This window comes from Castanea sativa, chromosome 9, assembly GCF_040712315.1.
Source record: "Castanea sativa cultivar Marrone di Chiusa Pesio chromosome 9, ASM4071231v1".
NCBI lineage: Eukaryota > Viridiplantae > Streptophyta > Magnoliopsida > Fagales > Fagaceae > Castanea > Castanea sativa.
This window is the reverse complement of record NC_134021.1, coordinates 16,433,315-16,459,836: the sequence shown is the minus strand read 5'-3', so window position 1 is coordinate 16,459,836 and position 26,522 is coordinate 16,433,315. Positions and strand designations below refer to the sequence as shown.

Below are 26,522 nucleotides of genomic sequence, written 5' to 3'. Positions count from 1 at the left end.
TACTTTTTTGATACAAAATAGAAATTCTACTTCTGTTTAATCTAAGTGTATATGTGTGTGAAACTTTCTACTAGATACTTAAAACCAGATTCTTGCCCTCACACTCCATAAACATTTACACTTATAGAGTGACCATCGCAACAAGATTGCATTGCGGTATAAATGTGTTACTTTAGTTTTTAACATTTTAGTATTAGGTTAAAATAACTCTTGAAATGCCAACATGGATAAACATTTTGGTATTTTTTATGCCATTTGGGCTCAAACATGGATTGCCACGGACTAACGTTTAAAATAAAATATTTAATCAATAATCACACCAATTTTTTCATTCATCACTCAAATGAAAAGATTATTTTTTCATAATACTAAAAGGTTAAGGATTACACTAATTGATTTAAAATATTAGGGACTATTTTCATACGTAGAACAAACATTAAAACAAAATTAGTAATCAAACATTGTTTTTTTTTAATAATAGGATCGTGGGAGAGAGGGATTCTCCATATAAAAAAAGAAGAAGAAGGTTTTTTTATAGTTTTGCAAGGTCATAATTAGCTGGATCATTAATTTTGTTGGGGCAGGTTGACTGATTTAGAATGTCGCAGTTGTAATGTATTATTATATGTATGAAATGAAAGTTTGGTTGCTGTTGGTGATTGGTCCCAGAAACGGTTGGAATGAATTGATATGGTATTTGCGAGAAGAAACTGCCCATTTATTTGTGCTCTCATGTATGCTTGAGAACTGTATATATGCATGAGAACTCTTATATTAACAATATTTTCATAAGAAATTTTAAGTAATAAGTTGATATTCGCTGTTACGAGTGGGTAAAAAAATAATTTAAGTTATAGATTCAAATTAAAAACAGTAACAATTTACCACTTATAATTTGATGTGAAAACACTAATTTGACATTTTTCCTAAAGTATAACCACTCAAGTCTTGAGTAGGCCAGCTGAAGTGTTTTCGGATCTTATTCTTATCTTTTACCAAAAATTAGAGGTAATAATCTAATTTCAAGTTGCTTTTTATTTTATTTTATTACATGAAGAGTTGAAGACATGTTGTAGGCAAAAGCGGATTCGCAATCACCAAGGTCAAAGACAATCCATATATACTGTGTTGTCACGAGTCACGACCATGCATGAACATCTTGGAGACCCACCAAGTCACAAACCCTAACCCCCTAATGAGTACCTTAAACACTTGATATTTGAATTATCTTATCTATCTTACCTTAAAATATTACAAAAAGCTTTTTTATTACAAAAAAAACTTATAAATTGATAGGACAAATTATAATTTTCCAACATAAATTATTATTTTGGTTATATTTAACCATTTAAACTATTGTAACACATGATTGATGCCCGATTTGAAAAATACATCACATTTAACCTCTTGCCTTCTGTTTTGTTGTTAACTCTAACGAATTTTAGTATTGAAAGACCAATTTACCTCTTAGGCTTCTATTTTGAAGAGATGGATAAATTGATCTTTAAATGCTAAATTTTCGTCAAATTTAACAGATTGTAGAGAGGACATTGAAATAGATTTATAACTTGGGGGGTGGGGGAGGGGGGGGGGGTTAATTGTGTGTTTCAATAATTCAAAGAGTTAAGTATAGTTGAGGTGATAGTTTATGATAGAAGAATGTAATTTACCATAAACTAATATAATAATGAATGTGACACCACAAACTTGGTCTCACTTCAAAAAGATAATTATCCCTAAAAAAAGAAAAAAAAAAGGAAAAAAAAAAGCTTCAAAAAGATAATTAATGAGTATTTAAATTACTTTTTATTATTAGCGACACATCATTTGGTAAGACTTATATAGTAAAGTATGTAATATTGGCATCACTCTTTTTACTTTGCCGGCAGCAATTGTATGATCCTTATTTTAAAAAGAAATGTGGTTAAATTTCAATCACCGTATATAAAGTCAATCATTGGGTTATCACAACAAAAGATGACATTACCATGCTTGAACCCAAATAAAAAATTTACAATTAGAATTCAAAAAGAAGTGTGGGGAGTAAAAAGACCCTGATGGGGATGTGGGCCTTTGGGCCATGCTAAGGAAGGCCGACCTGCTCTTGGGTTTAGAACTTGTTAGTACTACGGGTCGGCCCATACGCCGAGGATCCGAGGATCCAGCCGAGGGTGAATTTCCCTTCGGACGGACACCGGAGAACCCGGGACTTCATGGTAAAGGTTAGAGAATGACACGGTCAAGACCAATGGTTAAAGGGGGTGAACCCTTGAATGTCCTAGAAGCACCGATGTTAGAGAAATACCAAAGATAAAGGCTGCCACCTCCACATTAAAGACCCTGCACCTACCACCCTGACCGCATTAATGGGGAAGTGACACCTGAACAGTGGAAGGGAAACTTCTGGTTACTATTCAAAAGCACTGAGAAAAGAAATATCTAGGCTAAGGGGGAGTTGGGGCAACACGTGTACAAAGTATCAAAAAGAGGAGTATTTAAGAAGCAACCTAGAACAGGAATGAGGGGCTCCTTTTTTTGTAATCTAAAAGAAAAAGAAAAAAGAGAAAGAGATAATATAAGAACAGCTCTCGGCTTACGTCCGAGCAGGTTGATTTACAATATTCCTTATTGTTTTCAAGTGTTTGTAATCTTTGGCTTGTCATTTAATCCTCAGACACTTCTAACCTGGGTTTCAAGCCCACACTCTACAAATTCATATTGTTTAAGGCTCATTGGGCCTGAGCCCGTAACTGTTCTTGGGGCCAGGTGCAATTGTGCACTTACAATTGGCGCCGTCTGTGGGAAGTCTAGACTAGAAGAGGTAGGGATATTATGGCAGGCTTAGGCTCTCACCATGCAGAGTCATAGTGATCACAACCGGAGGACCATTTCGAGCGTCTTGAACATCGAAGGGATCATGAGGGAAGTGTCCATACAGAGTACCCAGGCGCCAGCCATACTCATGGTGGGGGTAGCGCCCCCTAGGAGGACGGTTCTAAAGCCATGCAGAAGGAGATCAACCGTTTAAAGAGAAAGCTACGTCGCGCCAGACGTAGGCCTTCATCATCCTCACCTAATCCTTCCTCGGAAGAGGATAGGCGAGCTGTCTACAGTTCGAGATCGTGCTCACCTGCCAGCTCAGTGTCCTCCGGTGAGGAGGACGACCGGCCAGCTCGCAGACGCAAAAATCTTCCTTCTAGGGGCTTAGGCAACGACGCTATGAGTAGGGCGTTACACCAACTCTCCAAATCTCCGTTTTCACGGAGGATTGAGAGGGGGAGGCTTCCCAGGAGGTTCACCCAGCCCACCTTTACCATCTACAATGGCCGGACTGATCCGGTGGAGCACGTGAGTCACTTCAACCAGAGGATGGCAGTGCACTCTCACAACGAGACTCTGATGTGTAAAGTTTTCCCCTCCAGCTTGGGACCTGTGGCTATGAGATGGTTTAACGGTCTCAAATCGGGGTCTGTAGGCTCATTCGGGGAGCTAACTAGGGCATTCGCTTCGCGGTTCATTACGTGTAGCAGAGTCCCTCGGCCATTGGACTCGCTGCTATCCATGGCCATGAAGGAAGGGGAGACGCTGAAAGCATACTCCGACCGATACTGGGAAATGTTTAATGAAATAGATGGTGATTTTGATGAGGTGGCGCTTAATACCTTTAAGGTAGGTCTTCCTACTGACCACGACCTAAGAAAGTCTTTGACGAAAAAGCCCGTCCGCAGCGTACGCCGCCTTATGGATCGTATTGATGAGTACAAAAGGGTAGAGGAAGACCAGCAGCAGGGGAAGGGAAAGGAGAAGGTTATCCCGCAGGAGAGAAGGGATTTCAGGTCGGACAGATATCACAACAACAAGCCGAGGAGGGATTACTTCGGGCAATCCGGCTCGGCAGCACCTCAGGCTGTAAATACTGTGTTCCGAGAACCAGTGCATCAGTTACTAGAGAAAGTTCGTAAAGAGCCCTTCTTCAGATGGCCCAGCAAGATGGCAGGGGACCCTGCGAAAAGAAATCAAAACCTCTTTTGTCAGTACCATCAGGATGTGGGCCACACTACCGAGAACTGTCAGACCCTGTGGAACCATCTGGAGCAGCTCGTCAGTGAGGGAAAGTTGAAGCAGCACTTGTGTCAGCCCACCGGGCGGTGTCGGTCCAAGTTGGCTCAAACAACCAGAGGAACAATTTATCTCGGCCAGCATTGGGAACAATTAATGTTATCTTCGCTGCACCTGGTAGGACCGGCTCAGGTCCCACTAGGGTGATGGCGGTTTCCCATCCTCAGGCCGAGGATGTGGGTAGCAGGCCGAAGAGGTTGAAGGGCACTTTGCCCGTCTTAGGTTTCTCCGAGGAGGATAAGGTAGGGACTATCCAGCCCCATGAAGATGCTCTTGTGGTCACCCTCAGGATAGGGAACTATGATGTGAGAAGGGTGATGATAGATCAGGGCAGCGGTGCAGATATCATGTACCCTGATTTATTTAAGGGGCTAAGGTTGGAGTTGGAAGATCTAACTCCTTACGACTCGCAGCTTATAAGCTTCGAAGGGAGAGCCGTTGTGCCGAAGGGACAGATCCGTTTACCCGTTCAATCTGGCTCAGAAACGGTTGAGGTGGATTTCATTGTGGTTGACGCGTACTCTCCATATACAGCCATCCTCACCAGGCCCTGGCTGCACGCGCTTGGGGCTGTCTCCTCTACCTTGCACGTTAAAGTCAAATTCCCCTCGGGGGAATGTGTTGAGGAAATCCTCGGCAGCCAATCGGTAGCCAGGCAGTGCATATCGGCTACGGTACTACATCAGACAGAAGCCAAGTCTTCGGCTTTAATCACCAAAGGCTTATAGCAGTTAACGGCTCCTGATTCATCTGGAATGGTGACAGGAGATGAGACACATTGCGAGGAGTTAGAGAAGTTTCCAGTAGTCGATCACCCAGAGAGATTCTTCCAAGTCGGTGTAATTTTGCCACACCAAGAGAAGATGGAATTGTTAGAATTCTTGAAGGACAATGTTGATGTTTTTGCGTGGGATCCTTATGAAGCTCCAGGCGTGGATTCAGGCTTCATTTGTCATCACTTAAATGTCAACCCAGCTATTGTTTCGAGGAGGCAGCCACCTCGGCGATCTTCCAGAGAACATTCTGAGGCTGTGAAGGAAGAGGTTCTTAAACTCAAAAGGGCGGGGGCTATCAAAGAAGTTTTTTACCCCGAATGGTTGGCTCATACTGTTGTTGTTAGAAAGAAAAATGGAACGTGGAGGGTATGTGTGGACTTTACTGATCTGAACAAGGCCTGTCCTAAAGATTCGTTCCCAATGCCACGTATTGATCAACTGGTGGATGCCACTGTCGGACATCCTCGGATGAGTTTTTTGGACGCCTTCCAGGGTTACCACCAGATTCCCCTGGCCTTAGAGGATCAGGAGAAGACTGCCTTCATTACACCGACGGGGAATTATTATTATAAGGTCATGCCATTTGGCTTGAAGAATGCTGGGGCTACCTATCAAAGGATGATGACCAGAATGTTCGAACAGCAAATGGGGAAAACCATTGAAGTATATGTGGACGATATGGTGGTGAAAAGCAAAACAATACCCTCACACGTGAAAGATTTGGCCGACACTTTTCGGATACTGAGAAAGTACAAGTTGCGCCTCAACGCCTTAAAGTGCTCTTTCGGTGTGGGGTCTGAAAAGTTCTTGGGATACATGATTACTCATAGAGGCATAGAGGTAAATTTGGTGCAGGTCAAGGCTATTCAGGACTTGCAGCCTCCTCGGAACCCAAAAGAAATTCAAAAGTTAACGGGAATGATTGCCGCCTTGAATAGGTTCATATCTCGGTCAGCTGACCGGTGTCGTCCTTTCTTCCAACTGTTGAATAAGTGGAAAGGGTTTCAATGGACAGAGGACTGCGAGTTAGCTTTTCAACAGCTCAAGCAATATCTTTCTCGGCCACCCATTCTGTCTCGTCCGGAGGCACATGAGATTTTGTTTGCTTATCTGGCAGTGGCCGTCCACGCGGTCAGCCTGGTCCTGATAAGAGATGATAACGAGGTGCAAAGACCGGTATACTACGTTAGTAAGTCTTTAGGTGATGCCGAGGTGCGTTATCAACCCTTAGAGAAAGCGCTCCTGGCCGTGGTTCATGCCACACGAAAGCTTCCCCATTATTTTCAGTCCCACGCAGTGGTTGTTCTAACCCAATTGCCCCTCAAGGCAATGCTGCGTAGCGCCGACTACTCAGGAAGGATAGAAAAGTGGGGGACCATACTAGGGGCTTTTGATGTTAAATACAAGCCTCGCACCTCGGTGAAGGGCCAGGTCCTTGCTGATCTGGTGGCGGAATTTGCCGAGCCATTGCTGGGAGAAACTGTAAAGGAGGCCCACATAGGTGAAAAATCAGTTGGTGTGATCACAGCTGCGGTATCTCCGATTTGGGAAGTGTATGTAGATGGGGCGGCCAATCAGAAGGGGTCAGGTGTTGGACTTGTCCTGACGTCCCCCGAGGGAATTGTTTTCGAAAAGTCTTTGAGATTGGCATTCTCGGCCACTAATAATGAGGCCGAATACGAAGCGGTTTCGGTAGGCATGAAAATGGTGCATAGAATGGGTGGAAAGGAAGTCCATGTCTTCTCGGACTCTCAACTGGTGGTCGGCCAGGTCACGGGGACCATGGAGGCTAGAGATCCAAGGATGCAGGAATATTTGGCCCAGATCAAGCGCCAGCAAACTGAATTTGACTCATTCGCCTTAACTCATATCTCTCGGAGCGGAAACACCCATGCAGACTCCTTAGCCACGCTGGCAACGTCCTCGGCTCAAGGTTTACCTAGGGTTATCCTCGTTGAGGATTTACTAGAACCCTCTCTTGTCATTGCCAACGCGCCTCGCATCCATTTAATAAGGCCTGGACCTAGTTGGATCGACTCGGTCATATCTTTTCTTAGGAATGATGTCCTTCCTGAGGACAAATCTGAAGCAGATAAGATACGCCGAAAGGCGCCACGTTTCTGGTTGTCCGAGGACCAGAAACTGTACAAACGATCCTTTTCAGGACCGTACTTGTTGTGTGTACACCCTGACTCAACGGAAGGGCTTCTAGAAGAACTGCATGAAGGGATTTGTGGCAGCCACACTGGGGGAAGATCCTTAGCCCACAGAGCTCTGACTCAGGGTTATTGGTGGCCCAATATGCAAAGGGAGGCTCAAGATTATGCCAAGAAATGTGATCAGTGTCAGAGGTTCGCCCCTAATATTCATCAACCTGGAGGAGTTCTTAACCCCCTTTCCAGTCCTTGGCCCTTCGCACAGTGGGGACTAGACATAGTTGGGCCATTTCCGAGGGCAACAGGTAACAAATGGCTTCTCGTGGGAACAGACTATTTCACTAAATGGGTTGAGGCCGAGCCTTTAGCAAATATTAGAGATGTTGACTCCAAGAAGTTTGTCTGGAAAAACATCGTCACTAGATTCGGTATACCACACACACTCATCTCAGACAATGGTGTTCAGTTCGACAGTAAGGCTTTTAGGAAGTATTGTGGTGACATGGGTATCATAAATAGATATTCCACCCCAGCTTATCCTCAAGGAAATGGGCAAGCCGAGGCCGTTAACAAGGTCATTGTCAGTGGGCTGAAGAAAAGGTTGGATGATGCGAAAGGCAGATGGGTAGAAGAGCTTCCTCATGTTCTGTGGACGTATCGGACCACACCGCGCAGGTCCACTGGAGAAACGCCATTCTCTATGACTTATGGAGCCGAGGCGGTGATACCTCTGGAATCTGGTTTTCCCACCCTAAAGACGAGCTCTTTTAATCCAGAGAATAACGCGGGACTCCTGGAGAAAGGCCTAGATTTGCTTGAGGAACGGCGCGAGGCAGCTATGGTCCAAATGGCTTATTATCAACAGAAGCTAAAACGGGGATATGATGCCCACGTGAAGCTAAAGCCACTTGCACCTGGTGATCTCGTACTAAGAAAAGTTGTGGGCACCTCTAAGAACCCAGCTTGGGGTAAGCTAGGACCCAACTGGGAGGGCCCCTATCGCATTGTTTCAGTAGCCGGTATAGCGTCATATCGGCTAGCTGACCTAGATGAAAAAATTGTACCACGCCCATGGAATGTAAACAATCTTAGAAGGTATTATTATTAATAAATTGTGCTTTTGTCAGTGAACATTTTAAAGTTATGAGTATCTCTGACATTTGAAGCTATTGTTCTTAAGAATCAAACAGAAACTTGGTTAAGTGTAGTCCTCGGACCACAAACCTTGTGAAAATTGATGTCTTGTCATTTGTTAAACAGAACCTTAGTTATGTCGGGTCCTCGGACCTCCTACTTTGGGAAAATTAACATTTGAAGCTATTGTTCTTAAGAATCAAACAGAAACTTGGTTAAGTGTAGTCCTCGGACCACAAACCTTGTGGAAATTGATGTCTTGTCATTTGTTAAACAGAACCTTAGTTATGTCGGGTCCTCGGACCTCCTACTTTGGGAAAATTAACATTTGAAGCTATTGTTCTTAAGAATCAAACAGAAACTTGGTTAAGTGTAGTCCTCGGACCACAAACCTTGTGAAAATTGATGTCTTGTCATTTGTTAAACAGAACCTTAGTTATGTCGGGTCCTCGGACCTCCTACTTTGGGAAAATTAACATTTGAAGCTATTGTTCTTAAGAATCAAACAGAAACTTGGTTAAGTGTAGTCCTCGGACCACAAACCTTGTGGAAATTGATGTCTTGTCATTTGTTAAACAGAACCTTAGTTATGCCGGGTCCTCGAACCTCCTACTTTGGAAAAATTAACATTTGAAGTTAATGGTCTAAAGAATCAAATGGAAAATTAGTTAAGTCTTGTCCTCGGACTATAAACTTGATCAAAGTTCACTTCTTATTGTGTCTGGGAGTCAGTGTCTTACCATTCAATAACTCGGATCTTAAGTTTTATTTCTTTAAAAGTATTAAGCAAATTTATGTGAGGAAGGAGTGGTCCTCGGATCTTACATCCTACTAAAAACAATGCTACACATTATAAGGTTTTAATCGTTATATGAGGTCTCGCTTTTTTAACCAAGGCATTGTTTAAAAATATTAGCCATATCACTTTTTATTAAGTTTTTAATAACACGCGAATGACTGCGTGGAGGTTATAATTGTGCAAAACTTGAAGTTAGGTTTGTTTACTCTGCCCCTTTTTGACCATGTACTAATGGCAATCTTTATGACCAATATAACGAGAATAAAGTAAAATGGATGCGACATAAATGAGAATCAAACGAAATAGTTCTTCATTAATCACTTAAATGTACATTACATATTTAATCCGGATGTAGAAAAAGAGAAGTCCTAAAGCTAGGTCCTAAGCTTTTGGAGGGGGTCTTGCTGAGAGGTACTGGTGGCCTCGGTCTTTCTCAACTCCAGTTCAAAGGGAGTCAGGACTTGCTTTCCTTTGTCTGCTGTCTTCGTTGGAAGGACGTTGGGTTCCACTTTCTGGCTCAAGTTCTTCTCTGCATCCCCGCCTCCTTCCTTCTCTTTGTTGGAACCTGAAGGTTCTGTAGGATCTGGAATTAGCTGTGGGACCATCGGAGGCAGAGCAGGGAGAGTTGACTCAGGGGTAGGAGTAGCAGCAGGAGCCTCTTCAATCTCCTGTATCTCCAGGGGAAGCCAAATGTTCTCGGACTTCCTCAGATCCGAGGATAGAGGAACTCCAGCTACGTTTAGGGCTTCCCCCCAGACTTTCTGACAGTACTCCCGGCACAAAGCCGCGAAGGCCTCTGTCAGCTGCTCCTCGGTGGTTGCTACCCCTTCCTCGTAGCTGGTCTGCTTGGTAGCCTGTAAAGAGTGTTGGAATGAGCTGGCTTCTTCCTTCATCAGCGCAAGTTCCTTTTCCAAATTCGAGCGTTCCCTTTGGGCTTGGGAGAGCTCATCATCTTTTTCGCGAAGGAGCTTGCGCTGCCCTTCTATTTGGGTCTTCATGGTCTTCAGATTCGCCTCGGCCCCATTCTTCTCTCTCTTTAGATCAGCCACCTCCGAGGTAAGCTTCTCGTTCTCAGCAAGGGCTGTGCCCAAGGACTTCTCAGTCTCCATCCTAATCTCCTGCTGAGTTCTGGCCTTCTTCCGAGTGTCTTTTATGAACTTCTCGGCTACAAAGACCTCCTGAATGGCCTGTAACAAAGTATGATGGAATCAGGAATAGTAAAAAACTTATGAATATTGTTAAAAGTGGAATCTTCCTAAAAATGGGTAAACTTTCCAGCGCTAAGTCTCTTTTTAAAGAGAGGAATAGTTGTGGCTGGCTCATTTTTTCCAAGGTTTCCATGTCCTTGGGCAGCAGAAGAGGGCGCTCCAACACTTCTGCCAAGTGATGGGCATGACCTTGCTGGACCGCCCTAATACTAGACTGGCAGGAAATAGGCGCGCCGTCCAACCTTAAGTCAGGGGCCCAAGTGGCCGGTGCTCGACGCACTTCGGCCACTTCTCTAATCTCCCCGCTTTCAACTGAGCGGGCCCTACCCTTACCTTTGTCCAGCTTCTGTTGCTGAACTGGTGGAAGTTGTTGTCGTGGTTTCTTGGGGTCCTTGCTGATCGTCCCCTCGGCCTCCCTCTTTCTCTTCTTTTTGGGATTCTCGGCTAGAAGTTTTGGCTCGGCTGGAGGAGGGGGAGGTGGCAAAGATGGAAGAGCTTGGGATGCCCCCGTCTTTTTCTCGGTGACCTTCGCACCTCTCTTGGTTAGGAGATCCTGCATCCTATCCATGTCTTCCTCGGATTCACCTTCCGGTCGGGCAACTACAAACCCTGCAATTCCAGAGGCCTCGGTGGCTTCTTCCTCCTCGTCAGAAGTACGACGAACTGATTCCCTCGAGGTCTTTCGGTGTCTTCAAGTTGGAATTGATCTATCTCTTCGTCTAGTGTATGTGAAGAAGACACCTGCTCTTCTGGAACAACAGTTGCCTGAGAGTGCACGGCGAAGGGAATTGCCGCTATGGGCTGGTTGTACAAAACGGTGTGAAGGGCGTCAGGGAGATTGTGGTCGTCCAAAAAGTGGGGCCGGGCTACGTTTATTCTCCTTCGTCTTCGGTCACCCGCGACTATGGCATTTTCTATCTCCTGGAAGTCCGAAGAGATGGGAGTGTACCCCAGAATCAGATGAGCAGCTCTAAGTTGTAAGTCCTCGCTGACAAACACCTCGGAGCGAAGCACTCGGTTTAGATCGGCAACGCTGCAATGGCTCAAGCGTGGATGCACGTGTTGCTTATCTGCAAAGAAAGACGTGAAAGTGAACAACATGGTCAGATTCACACAGCAAGTGATAAAGTTAAACAAATATAAATACATGTTAGTGTGCATGTTTGTGAGTATTAAAGGAAGTTGTGAGATGGGGAGGTTAATCCTAAGGTGTCGCACCCGGATCTCCCCACTTAACTGGGCAGTGGAGGCCGTCGTGCCAGTTCCCAGAGACGATCAGGTAGTCATCCTTCATACCTTTGTTGGATTTGGGCAGACAGGAGATTAGCCTAACGACGCTGGAGCGGGATTTAATGTAGTAACCTACGTTGGAGAGTTTATGGGACTCGTACAGAAAGACGACATCGTGCCAGGTGAGGTTTAGACCCATTTGCTCGTTTAAAGCATCGACGCTACCCAAAACTCTAAAAACGTTTGGGAGACACTGATCGGGACACAACCGGTGGTTGCAAAGGTACTCCCTAGTTACAGGTTTCATTGGGAGGGTCATCCCACCCTCTATAAAGGCTATCATTGGCATGATAACCTCTCCCTCTTTTCTAGAACCGGCCACGGCTTCTGCCGGGCAATATTTTAAACCTACATCGCCGGGAATGTTATACTTGGCTCTGAAGCCTTCCATTCCAGCGGCGGTATCAACTAGACACTTAAACCTACCCATCAGAAAAGAACGAAAGGCTAAACTCTAAAGGGGAGAATATCTATGAGGATAGCCGAGGACTCTATCCGAGGAGAAAAGGTTAAGAATAGAGAGAGCAAGAACTTACAAAGTTGAAGGTGTGCAAATTTCCACGGTTTTCTGCAGGTAAAGTATGATTGCTGATGTTTTGATGGGATTAGCCCCTGGGGAATTAAATGAAGGCGCAGGTTCCTGAAGCGTCACAATGTGCGGAAAAGCGGCCTTGAAATTATATTTGTCCCGCCCAAATTTTCGTGGAGTAACGAGGACCGTTGGATACCCATCTCGCCGTTGAACGTGGGGGACAAAGTGTAGCTTACAGCAATAAATACGCGCATTTTTGAAAATAAAACCGCCAAGTGGCATCTTCTGGGTCGCGAAACGATTTCCACACGTGCAGTCACTCACAAAGTGTGTGGAGTAGGTTCTCGTCAGATCAAAACCCTATTTTTCTCCTCGGACGTTGAAAATTAGAGTTTTGAGGGGCTATTGTGGGGAGTAAAAAGACCCTGATGGGGATGTGGGCCTTTGGGCCATGCTAAGGAAGGCCGACCTGCTCTTGGGTTTAGAACTTGTTAGTACTACGGGTCGGCCCATACGCCGAGGATCCGAGGATCCAGCCGAGGGTGAATTTCCCTTCGGACGGACACCGGAGAACCCGGGACTTCATGGTAAAGGTTAGGGAATGACACGGTCAAGACCAATGGTTAAAGGGGTGAACCCTTGAATGTCCTAGAAGCACCGATGTTAGAGAAATACCAAAGATAAAGGCTGCCACCTCCACATTAAAGACCCTGCACCTACCACCCTGGCCGCATTAATGGGGAAGTGACACCTGAACAGTGGAAAGGGAAACTTCTGGTTACTATTCAAAGGCACTGAGAAAAGAAATATCTAGGCTAAGGGGGAGTTGGGGCAACACGTGTACAAAGTATCAAAAAGATGAGTATTTAAGAAGCAACCTAGAACAGGAATGAGGGGCTCCCTTTTTTGTAATCTAAAAGAAAAAGAAAAAAGAGAAAGAGATAATATAAGAACAGCTCTCGGCTTACGTCCGAGCAGGTTGATTTACAATATTCCTTGTTGTTTTCAAGTGTTTGCAATCTTTGGCTTGTCATTTAATCCTCAGACACTTCTAACCTGGGTTTCAAGCCTACACTCTACAAATTCATATTGTTTAAGGCTCATTGGGCCTGAGCCCGTAACTGTTCTTGGGGCCATGTGCAATTGTGCACTTACAAGAAGTACAAACTTTTCTTGAATTTTATTTTTTAATTCCAATTTGTCATTGATGAACAATGTAAGCGTACAAGAACTCATTCCACACATCTGGTACTCCAGGGAGACACCAATGTATACAATCTGCATAACTACTTGGGTCTGATATTTGTTCTTCGGTTAGAGGTTCCCATTGCTTTCTATAGATTGATGGATGGCCTTCTTTTCTATATTCTGAGAGTTGTGTAATGTTGAGCATTTGTACATCTAGACCCCTTGTTTTCAAATCGTCTAGCACATTTTCAACTACACGCATCGTTTTTGGATCTGTGTCACTTCCCCAAAATTCCTCTTTCAAAACTGGCTCTGTTTCTGAGTAACAATTTTCACCATCACCCCAATCTTCACCACTGGAATATAAATAAATATTAGATTTCCACTAGTTCTATGCAATATCAATAGCAATTATTAATTAGCAAAAAAATCAATAGCAATTATTAAAAGTGAGGAATTTTTTTTCCTTGAAAATAAAACAATAAACTGACCATATGACATAATTTGAGCTTAAGTCCTTCCCATGTTTGGAATCATGATAAATTTAACATAACATACAACGATTGGTACATAATAAAAAAAGTTGTTAATGGCGTGTTCATGTGAAATTGATGTTTCTCTTATTTCTCAAACAAGTAGTGAAAATTTTTATTTCCCTAACGTTGCTCATGAATTCAGCTTTCTCAATTACTTAAAAGAGCTGAGTTGTTTTTTTTAATGTAAAATGTTGATGTATGGTTTTGTTAACGTGGACGTTTAGGATTCTTAAAACACATAATTATCTTTTGGGGTGGCCGAAGATGCTGATTAAGAAATTTGAACCTAAGACCTCATAAATGAGATAAAAATTTAAAACTACTCAGTCTCAGACCAACACCTTGGAGAAGGGTCAGATTATAAATGAGTTATAGGAGAAAGGAATTAATCAAGATACCTTTCGTGAGTTGGTGACATGCTAACAAAAAACAATTGGGTCTTGCTTCGATTGACATGAAATTCCAACCAATCAGACCATGTTCTTAGAGCCATCTCATAGACGCGAAGCATCTCAACTTCTTTATATATCCCATCTGGGCTTTCGAATGATCCCCACCTAATCATTGCCACATCAAAAATAGGATTAGATTAATACTAAGTCAATGGTGGTTCCAACAAATAAGTTATACCCTACTATAAAATTATACATGATCTTTCTTCTTGGAATAGAAAAGGTACAAAAATAATCAAAATTGCAGGTGTTATTAATTAGCCGAGAGTAACTCAATTCACATCTATTGAAATTTTTGACGGAGACGTTAAAGCTTCAAATTTTCACTCTCCTATCATCATATCATTAAAAAAAAAAAGGGTAAGTTACAAATTATATTCTAAATATTGGGGGTGATTGAATTTTACACCTTAAAGTTTCAGAATTTGAATTTTACCTCCAGAAGTTTGGAGATATTTGGATTTTACACTCACGTTTTAGAATTTGGATTTTTCCTCTTAAAATTTAGGGTGTTTGGATTTTACACTCCAAATTGTGAAACTTTAGGATGTAAAATCCAAACATCTTCAAATATTAGGGAGTAAAATCCAATTACTTTTAAAATATATGGGGTAAAATTCAAATTCTAAAACGTTATGGTATAAATTCTAAACACTTCCAAACTTCAGGGGGTAAGATCCAAATTCTAAAAATTTAGAATGTAAAATCTAATCAGTCCCAAATTTTAGGTGTGTAATTTGTAATTTGTCAAAAAAGAAAAAAGAAAAAAGAAGTTAATTGGGTTGTATAAGGAACATACAGAACTTTCATTGTGGGCCTTCTCCACCACAAGTAGGAATCAAAAACGAGTATGTCTCCATCAGTCCAATGCTTAGCATGCTTCTCAATTGCCTTGACTCTGACAGTTCTATTTGGTACTCGGTGGTTCAATGGATCATCAGAGTTTGATTCCACTAGCAATGGAGCCCAGTAGAACTCAATGGAGGCATTATATTCCTTCATTAGATTAATTCACCATTAGTTTCTCTGGTAAAATTAACAACTATAAAAAGCACAAATGTAAGAATTATTTCCTATATTAATTATTTATAGCAATGGAAGGGAACTGCAAAATCAACTATTAAGTTATTTCAAATAATAACTAATAGCTATTCTTTCTTTACCAAGAGTCTTATAGTTCAATAACTGTGCTTGGTTGGTCTTAATTAAAAGGTAGGATATTTTGTGTAAGAGTTATATCCAACTAACTATTCGTGGGTTCCAGTTAGTTCAACTGGTAAAGTCTATGATGGTTGTATAGGAGATCTAGGGTTTAATCCCCACCTACAAAAAAAAAAAAAAAAAACTAATGTTTCTCAATATTTGGGGTACATTGGTGTGTGGTCTCCATCAATTGTGAGAGAACATAAAATAGTTTTTTCTTGGTTTGAATCCCTCATCATCCACTTTTTAAGCAAAATGGTAATCCATTCTCTGGAAAAACTATCTGATGGAACTGTTATGTGCAACTACTCTCGCAGCAGTATGTCCCATACATCTTTGGGCCGCATATAATTTGAGAAGCCACTATATACAGTGGCGCTATGAGATACTATCTCTCTTAGAGGGTATGTTTGGGTTCTTAATTAGGTTTCATTGTTAGCCCAACTATGAAACTCAAGCCTAATCCCTGAGTGGTTGGATTGGCAAAAAGGCCAGCCCAGATATCCCGGATCCACAGCACAAAGTGTATAATGCATGTCTACAGCATTTTTTTTTTTTGGCAGCAAATATTATTACTCACAGTGGCCTTAAAGGTGCTCAATGAGCCATTGGTGTGCATGGATTTAAGCTTTGGAGGGACTGCTGAATCGACCAGACAGACCATCGAAACCCACTGGCCCCTATTCAGTGAATCCCCAACAAATATAAGCCTCTTGTTCCTTAGCCTCTCCAGCAACGCTGTGGCATTGAACCTTATTAACATAGAAAAAAGTTCCACAAAGCTCAAAACCATAGACAAAGATATCTTTAACATCATCATGTGTATATATTTGTAAATTTACACCACTCCATAATTTTTTATTGAACAAGTATTTTGACAAATTAACATTAGATTATGTTGCTTTGTTATAATATGCATCCATACTTGTAAAGTACCAAGATGATTGAAAGTCAATAACCATTGATCTAATCATATATAATGTTTAAAGATCATGTATCTTTAATTTTTAATATTATACGCAAAATATTAATTAAGAATGAAGTGAATATGTTATATATTACAACAATAAAACTCTCAAAATATTAATCTATAAAAAGTCATAGAATAGTTGTAACATTGTAAGGAGTTATAATAGGTGTAAACGAGTGAGAGAAAATATATACCTAGGGAGGTTACATTGGTGAGGTTGCCACCTCCAGTTCTGATAGCTCAAGTCTTTTCTTCCAAACTTCTCACAAGCCAATTGATCAGACATATAGGTGCATTCCTTCTCTTTGTATAGAGGGTAACTTTGGTTATCAAACACCCATTTACCTGAAAACAAATTGCACTGTGACAATTCAACATTAGTTCTATTTTCAAAGAATCTTCCAGTACTATCTTGGCTAAGATAAACTGCTGTGATTATTAGGATAGTCACAAATAAGGCTATAAGGGAACGGAAGCTGCTTCTGATCCCCCATATTCCAAGAACTATTTGGTGTTTCTTTGCCATTCCAATCAACTTTCTCTCCCCTGTGCCTTTGTGTGTGGGATTCTGGTTTTTCCTCCTTTTTGAAGCTTCTTGTTGCGGTTGGTGAGAATCATTTTTCATGATCACACTTTCCTTGAATTAATTAGGAATGGTGGAAGTACATTTCTGGGTAGTTTGATGAAAGCAATAGGAAGCTTAATTTGCACGCTCCATTGACCAAAATAACACTGTAGCTGAGAGGATAAATGGGCCATTTAATTCTATTTACTGCCGCTTCTCAAAAAAAAAAAAAAAAAAAAATCTATTTACTGCCCTACTAATAAGTAATTATAACCCCCTTGTGGATAAGATTTGGTTTTCATAGTAATTACCATCTAATTTGTTAAAGCTCTTAAATTGAGAGAAAACAAAATGTCAAAGGGCTAATTGGATAGTCCAGTGCACATTGCATTGTAGTTGTTCCAACCTAAAATGATTTGAAAATAGATACAAGAATTGCTAATTGGGTACTAAAGACGTGAACATTGGCTATCTCATTAAAATGAAGATTATTCCATTTTATACTCTAGTATTTGTAATATACCACATCTTGGATTTTTTTTTTTTTTTAATTTTGATTACTTTAGGGTAAAAAAAAAAAGACGGGTAATAAGTCAGATAGTTAATAAAACATAAAATGGATCAAACACAATAAGACAAAAGAGTTTTATTTCATAACAAAGTGGCTAGAACTCGTTAAAATTTTTGATATGTTTATATGATAATATTATTGAAAAGTTTTGCTCAAAAAAAGAAAAATTTTTTTTTGACAAGTTGGATTTTCAATTTTGATAGTTGATGACTATGACCATAGTGAAAACTAAACCTAGATAATGGATATATATATATATATATATATATATATTGGTAACTTAAGCAATAACCAAAAATATATATATTCTAGTGCACTGATTAGGCCTAACAGTTCTAGTGGCCTATATGTGGATTAGGTTAGGGATGTTGACATCTCCACATCCATGTGTCGTAAAGGAACCTCAAGAAATTCAAAAGGTTCAAACTTCAAACCGCCATGTACATACGCCCATGGATTTGATTTTGAATCCAAAACACAGTGTGATAGCAGTCATAGTACGGACAACATTCTGCATTAAGCCAATTGTCTGTGAATAGGGCAGTGTGCATTGATCCAATTTCTGCTTGTTCCCTGTGCTTCTTAATTATACAGTCCCTAAAAGCCAAACATGGTTGGTAGCTCATGCTTCAGCTAGTTTTATTTATCTTTTGCCCACTAAAGCAAGTGGTGCCCTTTTGTTTTAAACTTTAGATAATAAGTGCTATTTGTATATGGTGTCTGCTGTGACCACTTTATTTTTTTGGAGCTAAGTACATTGGCAGATTAGATCCACCCTTTACCTTTACTTGTTTATAATTCAATATAGACATAATATGGATAGGTATTTAAATTCTAGACATTTTTACTGACACTACTGAGAGGTGTCAGTTGAGCTTTCAAGATGAAATGAATATATTTTAACTTATTTCAGTATAGATGTGTGATTCATTGATTCCAACTCCATTGATTGTTTTGTAATAATATACATTTCAAGTTTTGATAGATGAAAATTGTACCACTCATTTTTGTTTTCAGCAACTTATGTTCTCCATAGCGCTCCACAAAAAAGAAAAAAGGGAAAAAAAAAAATTCCATACATAGTTGTTAAACCAAGAATGAAACTTGACTTGTATAGGTTTTCCGTTAGTGAATCATTGGATTATTTGCCAAATCATAAAAATTTAAATAATAATTACAAATATATTATAAAATATAACAAATCGATAAATCAATTTTTTTTTAAAATACAAAGCATTATTTAAAGCATTCATAATAACGTACTAAATGCAATCTTAATTATTGAGTGCTCTTTATATAAAGTACACTTTTAGAACTCAATAATTATATATATATATAATATTAAATTTGTTAATATCAAACCTAACGTTATACACTTATGGTATATAAATATATAGAATCAATAATCCAACAAATACATACATGATAAAACCATAAAGTAATATATTGAGTTTAACTTATTAAAAAATATATAATAAAAAATACAATTATGAAAGAAAAATTAGACATATATTAAGAATGTCCATACAATTGAAGTAGGAATAATTCATTCAAGGAAAACTATTTTGAAATTAAAAAGTCAAAAAATTGAAATAAAAATAATTTCAACTATTTTGAAATTTTATAATTTTCTTCATAATAAATTCAAATAAATTAAAAAATTGTAAATAAATAATGAAATATATTGTAAATTTTTCTCTCTTATTTTCCAAGTTTGATTGGGCCATATACTTAAACAATTTAATTAAAGACTCGAACTTGTCTAGGTATATATGTACAGGGTTATTTATTTATTTATTTATTTTTTAGAAGCATGTACCAGGTTATTGGTTTACCAGCTCAAAAAATTGGTTTACCGATTGGATTAATTGGGTAATTGGGTTGGGCAAGATTTAATAACAATGCAATCACGTTCTGATTTACTTTGAAAGAATAAAAATAGGCATGAACTAAGAGGTAGCCATAATAGAAAGTCAAATGCTATAAATTCTAGGTTTACTTTGAAAGAATAAAAATAGGCATGAACTAAGAGGTAGCCATAATAGAAAGTCAAATGCTATAAATTCTAGGTTTACTTTGAAAGAATAAAAATAGGCATGAACTAAGAGGTAGCCATCGTAGAAAGTCAAAATGCTATAAATTCTATGTATTTTGAAACCTCTTTTTTATTTATTAAATATCAAAATTATTGGCCATTACATTATAAAAATTTGCAAGTTGAGGTATTAACAAATGAGATTGGTATTATATCATATTAATTACAACTTGCTAAATAAATTTATGTATCAATTTTTTAGTTACACGATTTACGAAGATTTGTAGGTGACAATTTAGGGGAGGGGGCCGGTAAGTGATCACTTTTTTTTTTTAATGATAGATTTTATAATATTCAAATTCGTTCTTGCAACTTCAACCAAATTTTATAATAAAAATAATTTTTTTTAGCTATCCACTTTCAAATACACACTATTCTCTTTATATTTCTACACATCAATTCATCATTTTTTTTATAAAATATTTAGGGGGAGAGGGAGAGAAGTTTGCACAAAAGACAAAACACTAGAGTGCTCTCCAAACTTGTTGAGCATTTTTACAAAAAAAATTGAATAATATTGGAGGATGGGAAGTGAGGTTGTTTATTTTTATTTATTTTAGATTCCCGTTACAATGCTCTTCAAATTGATAAAAAAAAAAAGTTTTCAAGAGCCGGATACGAATCTTTAAAAAACACCAACTCTCATGTTGTTGCAATAATAAAACAATATTGCACTAAAAAGAAAATGATGCCCTTATCTCTTTCATAAAAAGTTTCATAAAAGTACAAAATATTTTTGTTTTGTTTCAAATGTTATGATTCGAGTGTATATGAACTATGAACTGAATATACATTATACAATTCTGGTTCTGCATTTATTGCACATTGGATGTCATCTAAATCAAACCCCATCGATCGAACCAGTGAAAGGAAGAAAATATCCATATAAAGCTCCACTAAAATATGGAGAGCCATGACATACACAAAATGAAACACGAAGAATAAAGACAACCAAAACAGGCTTGCACACATGTTTGGTTTAGTATTTTTTTATTACCCAAATATTTTATACCCACACGATCCTTATATAAAAAAAGAACGCATTTTTTTACTAACCCATTTCCTTAATTGGTGTCCGTAACTTTTTTTTTATTATATTTTTTTTTTATATAAAATAGAAAATTTACCCTACCTTAATTTAAATGTGTGTGCATATATATATATATATATATATATATATATAAATATGTGTGTGTGAAACTTTCTTTTAGAGATTTGAATTTCAGTATAAGTATTTATTACTTGTAAATTGGTCATTACACTAAGGGTGTGTAGTAATATTTGTAACAATTTCTTAAATGAGTAATTCTTATATATTTTTGGAGTATGATGAATGAAGCTCCTTCCTCTCATTCTCTCACTTTCCTGATAGGGTTCATTTGTTAAATTCATGATAGGGTCCACTATAAATGTGAGAGAAAATAGTTTTACTATACTACAGACTAGAAAATTCTTACGTACTACTAAAGTATAATGAAATAGTACTCTTTCCTCTCACATTTATAGTAGATCTAGGGACGGAGTCAGAGCTTTAAGTTAAGGGGGTAGCTTTAAATGTGTGTGTGTATATATATATATATATAAATATGCATGTGTGAAACTTTCTTTTAGAGACTGAAATTTCAGTATAAGAATTTATTACTTGTGAAGTGGTCATTACACTAAGGGTGTGCAGTAATATTTGTAAGAATTTTTTAAACGAGTAATTCTTATATATTCTCAGAGTATGATGAATGAAGCTCCCTCCTCTCATTCTCTCACTTTCCTGATAGGGTTTATTTGTTAAATTTATGATAGGGTCTACTATAAATGTGAGAGAAAAGAGTTTTACTATACCACGGACTGGATTCTTACGTACTACTGAAGTATAATGAAATAGTACTCTTTCCTCTCACATTTATAGTAGATCCAGGGACGGAGTCAGAGTTTTGAGTTAAGGGGGGCAACTTTACTGTTGGCTGTGTGCAGCGGTTTCAACCTTTGACTATGCTACTACTTAGTTGCTGAGATTTTTTTTTTTTTTTGTCAGTAAGAACAAAATTATTTTTGTTTAGAATTTTTTAAATGACAACGTTGTTTATTTTAAATAAAATTAGTTAATTGAGCTTAATTTTTTTTTTAAGTTTTACTATTGGTAATTTTTGTTGTTGAGTTATTTTTTTGGGCTTATATATTTTGTTTTAGATTTTAGATCTATAAACTTTTTTATAGTCACTAAAATAAGGAAAATACTAGCGCTACAAACTTTTTTTATAAATTATTGATGTAATAAGTGGTTACTAGCAAGTAAAAAAATGATGTGAGTGGTGGATCCATGTGTGAACCAATAAGAATTTGCTACCAAAATAGTTTGTAAAAATGTTGTAAAAAAGTTTGAGTATAGCATTACTCTTAAAAGAATCAATGATATTGTTTAAGGGAAAAAATATAATTTTATAGAATAAAATTGCTAAAATTAGTACACATATATATAATAATATTTTATTAAAAAAATTTAGGAGGCTATTGCCTTTAGTCCAAAGCTAGCTATGTCCCCGAGTATATCCTACCATAAATTTAATTAATAGACTCCACTATAAAGATGAAGTAAAGAAGAATAATTTTCTCTACTAGAAAGTACTCATGAATTACTCTACCGACTACCAAAAAAATTTCCTTCTTAAACATGTCAACCCAAAAAAAAAAAAAAAATTATAACGTTTTTTGCGCGGTTTCTATAACCAAGTTCAAAAGGTCAAGCTAGAGAGAGAGAGAGAGAGAGTGGCGTGAACGCATTCAAAAGTAGACAAGAGTACACGGGGATCATTAAAAGCAAAGCCTCTCTCTCTCTCTCTCTCTACCACTTGCATACCAACTTGCAAAAACCGTCCCATTCAAAACCAGCATTCACGAAGAGAGAGAGAGTTAGAGATAGAGATAGAGAAAGAGCAAGTTGCATTTCTTTAAGCACAGAAAGAGAGAGAGAGAGAAAGAGAAAAACAATGTGCAACTTGCTCGTTTCTTTTATCAGCTAGTTGAGTTATCAAAAAGTCAAGTTGCAGCCAGGCATGCAGTGCAGCTGTTGATTCCCATCACGTTATTTTTGTTTTTGTTTTTATTTTAATGCAACATGTTGTTCGCTCGATACTCCATGCAATTTTTTCCACACAAGAAATTTCCGGGTTCCACCATCTCTCTGCTAAAGTTTCATTCATTCATTTCATTCTTTTTCTTTCTTTCTTTTCACTTCTTCTTTACCTCTTCTGCCTCACACTCGGTAAATAGGAAAAAAAGGGAAAAGAATAAAGTTAAAAATATTTGTTCTTTTCTAAAAGCCAAATTTGAATATAGAGTTGAAACTTCTCAGAACAAAAAACAATGCGAGGCCCTTCAAGGAAGTTAGAAATCCTTCCAAACTAAGAAAAAAGGGGTTTGGCATATCTTTAATATATTTTTTAATTGATTTATTTTTAACGTGTAATTGTTACATCGTTAATCAACTAAATTAAATGTGAAAATTAAAATTTATTACCACTTATTATTGTATACTTAAAATAAAATGATATGTCTTGTTAAAAATGTAATGAAAGTAAACCAAATCCAAAAACGACAATAATAATAAATTATGAATTCTTGACAAATTAATCAAAGTCGAACACATATTTATTCATTCATAATAGAGTAATTAAATTTTACACAGAACTCTTATCCACTTTCTAAATTTAGATATATATTTTTAGAAGATTTCGAATTTAAAATTACCAATTGTGAACATAATATATAATATTAAACACAGACATGAATCAATTTTCTAATTGTGAACAAAATATATAATACTAAACTTTTTCAACACTAGTAAAGAACCCCAAAAAACAAATCCAAGAATTATTTGAGCTTGTGCAATAATATTCTTGGGCTAGATGGTTAACGTGAATGCCATTATGATTTATACTTAATTATTCACACATCAAACCTAATGTTTTCTTTGCTTTCTGGTACATTTGGTGGAACAAAATTTAGAGTAGCAGCAGCACAAACCATGTGCATGCATGAATTCGGCCACGGAGTTACACTAACTACTAAGTATCTTGAGTGGTCCTTGCACATATAATAAACAAAGAAATGCACCTTGTTAATATTTCTCTGTTTAAAATTAAACCCACAAATTAATAATTATTACCCAAATATTTTAGACTGAAAAAACAAAAAGCTGGCACAATCGCCGACGTCATGGACGCCTTAACTTCTGGATTCTCAAACTCAAACGCTGCGGTTTCACGTGGAAACTTATAATTAGAGTACCAATCACTTCTATTATTTAAAAAAAAAAAGAAAAAAAAGTACAGCGATTCTTTCTCAGTTCTCTAATATAATTTCCCTGATTTTTCTGAGTTTTCAGTTCTGAGTTCTGAGTTCTGAGTTCTGACACCATGTAATCGTACAGTGTCGATTTTAAGTTTTTAACCGACACAAAGTCACAAACCCCTATATGCATATGGTATATACCTTAATCACAAACCCCTATATGCATATGCATAAGGTAATAGCTTCCAAAATCCAAACTTCCACTGTGTCTCACTCGCTCTCTCACCCAATCTTTCTTTCTCATTTCTTTTTTAAAACCATATTCAACATTGCTAGTGCTATAATATTATACACAAAAAACGACATTTGATCAATTCAGTCATGACTCATGAATAAACAAAGACACTGGTGGAGGTGTGTGTCATAATTCTTAAATTATTATGAAAAATATTACACCAAAAAAAAAAAAGAAAAAAAGAAAAAACAGAACACTATTAACGTCGATTCATTTTGCAAACAAACCCACATCGGATAATCACAAATGACAAAACCACGGCGTATATATATATAAAATGAAAAAAAAAGGAACAATTTTTTTTTTTATAGTAAAAGATTACTCTATTGTGACAGGGACTTGTTGTTTCGTCTGGACACGTTTTCGGCGATCTGAGCGAGAGACTGGAGGTTGCACCGAACGATGGTGTCGACGAACACGCACGTGTCCTCCTTAGTGTTCCCGGGCGGAATATCCACCACGTAGGACTCGACCACAACGGTCCTGTCGCCGTCACCCGCGGGTGACGCAGAGCGGTGGAGGGTGGTGACCGACTTGTAGTTAGCCAGGCGGTGGTCCCCGCCAACGACGCTGAAGCTGATGACGTGGCGCTCGTCGTCGAGGATCTCGAGGCGCTCGGTGCTCCGGCCGGCTGGGAGGCCGGAGATGACGTGGACCTCGCGGAGGGTGCCCACGTCTCCGTCTCCGACGATGACGTGGCAGCTCTTGACGAAGTGCTTGTAGGCCTGGGGGTTGTCGAATCGCCTGACGACGGACCAGACGGTGGATACGGGGGCGTCGATCTCCTGGATCACGGCGGAGCAGCACTGCTTCGGCCCCACCGTGTGCCCGTGGTACCTCGCCACTATTTCGGGGCAGGCTTGTGGGGTCCGCTTCTGGAACAGCAACTCATCTTGACACGGCGTCGTTGCCATGTTGGTGGTGTTGGTGTTGATTCTGTGGAGTAAGAGTGACGGTTTCGGCGGATTCGATAGCATTTTTACTCTCTCCCTCTCTCTCTCTTCTCTTCTCTTCTCTTCTCACTTTTTTGTTGTTGTTGTTGATGGGTTTAGTTTGGTTTGGATTTGTATGCGTCTATATGTGGAGGTATAAATTGTATGTGTGTGTGTGTGTGTTTCTGTTTATATACATATATTTGAGGATGGAAGTTGGGTTAGTCGCTTTCCAACCATTCACAAGAGGTGGCCATGGTTGGTCTTTCTCTAGTGGGTGATGAGAGAGAGAGAGAGAGAGAGAGAGGGGTTGGTTGGATTTTCTAAACAGGGAAAAGTGTTAATTAAATTCATGTGGGAAGATAAAATAGAGCCTAGTGGGTGTATGTGAAATTACAACATTAGCCCCACCTTGTTGTTATCCTAAATTACATGTTCACCCTTTGAATGCATCCATAAAGATAAGATTTTTTCTTTTTTATCATTATTCTCAATAACTTTTACATACTTTCAATTTTGTGTTTAATTTTTTTTTCATCTTAGTCATTTACCTTTAGTGTGTTTATAATTTAATTCTTCTATTTAATCTTGTTGTTTGTTTTAGTTTTTTTTTAATATTATTTTTTGTTGTAAAAAATGACATTGTTTTGTTTAGACTTAATGGTGCAAAATGGATGGAGGTAAAGAAATAGATCATTTAAATACCAAAAAAAAAAAAAAAAAAGAATAAGAAAGAGAAGCTTAGAGGACTAAATGAGAATAGTTCAAAGTTAGAGAGTATAATTTTATAGCGTAAAACATTATTGTTATTAGAGTGATGCTACTTTTAATACAAATCTTATTACATACATGTTTATAAATTGATATATCAACTTTTAAGATATTCACCCTATTTTTTTTAAAAAAAAATATAAAAAAATAGCAATTTTAAATCTAAACGTTCAACATGTAGATCCTTTGAAATTCTACAATTAAAATTTAATATATAAATTTATTTATTATATTGTTGATATGACATTAATCACATTTATATTCACTTCAAGTTATAAATATTTATAGTAAAATAGATAATAGCTTTAACATTTTCTTTGTTTTATTATTATAGCCTTTTAATGAAGGTTATGTAGGTTAAGACATACGTGATTGTAAACTTTCGTACATATGTACAATTCATATCTCAAGGGAGGAATTATTAAATGTTGTCTTGTCTTTATCAAAATGTCAAAAATTACTTATCTTAATGAAAAGAAATTCATTCTCAAAAAATAAATAAATAATGAAAAGAAATTCTTAAAATTAATAAGTAATATCTTTCAAATATTTCAGTGTTAGAACTTAGAACATATCTTATCTTAATAGTTTTGTAATGCTGTGTAATAGTGGTATTAAGATCATCCTATATATATACACACACATA

General features: G+C 38.1%; 2 protein-coding genes across 2 annotated transcripts; both read right to left on the bottom strand.

Moving 5' to 3' along the window:
- Window positions 1-13,091: 13,091 nt before the first annotated feature.
- On the bottom strand, window positions 13,092-17,047 carry LOC142610826 (protein trichome birefringence-like 34). The gene is made up of 5 exons (XM_075782767.1): window positions 16,558-17,047; window positions 15,974-16,145; window positions 14,990-15,186; window positions 14,137-14,295; window positions 13,092-13,558 (listed from the first exon to the last, which is right to left on the bottom strand). The coding sequence occupies exons 1-5, from the start codon at window positions 16,986-16,988 to the stop codon at window positions 13,216-13,218; spliced, it is 1,302 nt and encodes a 433-aa protein (XP_075638882.1). The 5' UTR covers window positions 16,989-17,047; the 3' UTR covers window positions 13,092-13,215.
- A 7,224-nt stretch (window positions 17,048-24,271) lies between these two features.
- LOC142611440 (abscisic acid receptor PYL4) lies at window positions 24,272-25,435 on the bottom strand. Its single transcript, XM_075783554.1, has one exon. The coding sequence runs from the start codon at window positions 25,148-25,150 to the stop codon at window positions 24,497-24,499; it is 654 nt and encodes a 217-aa protein (XP_075639669.1). The 5' UTR covers window positions 25,151-25,435; the 3' UTR covers window positions 24,272-24,496.
- Window positions 25,436-26,522: the final 1,087 nt, after the last annotated feature.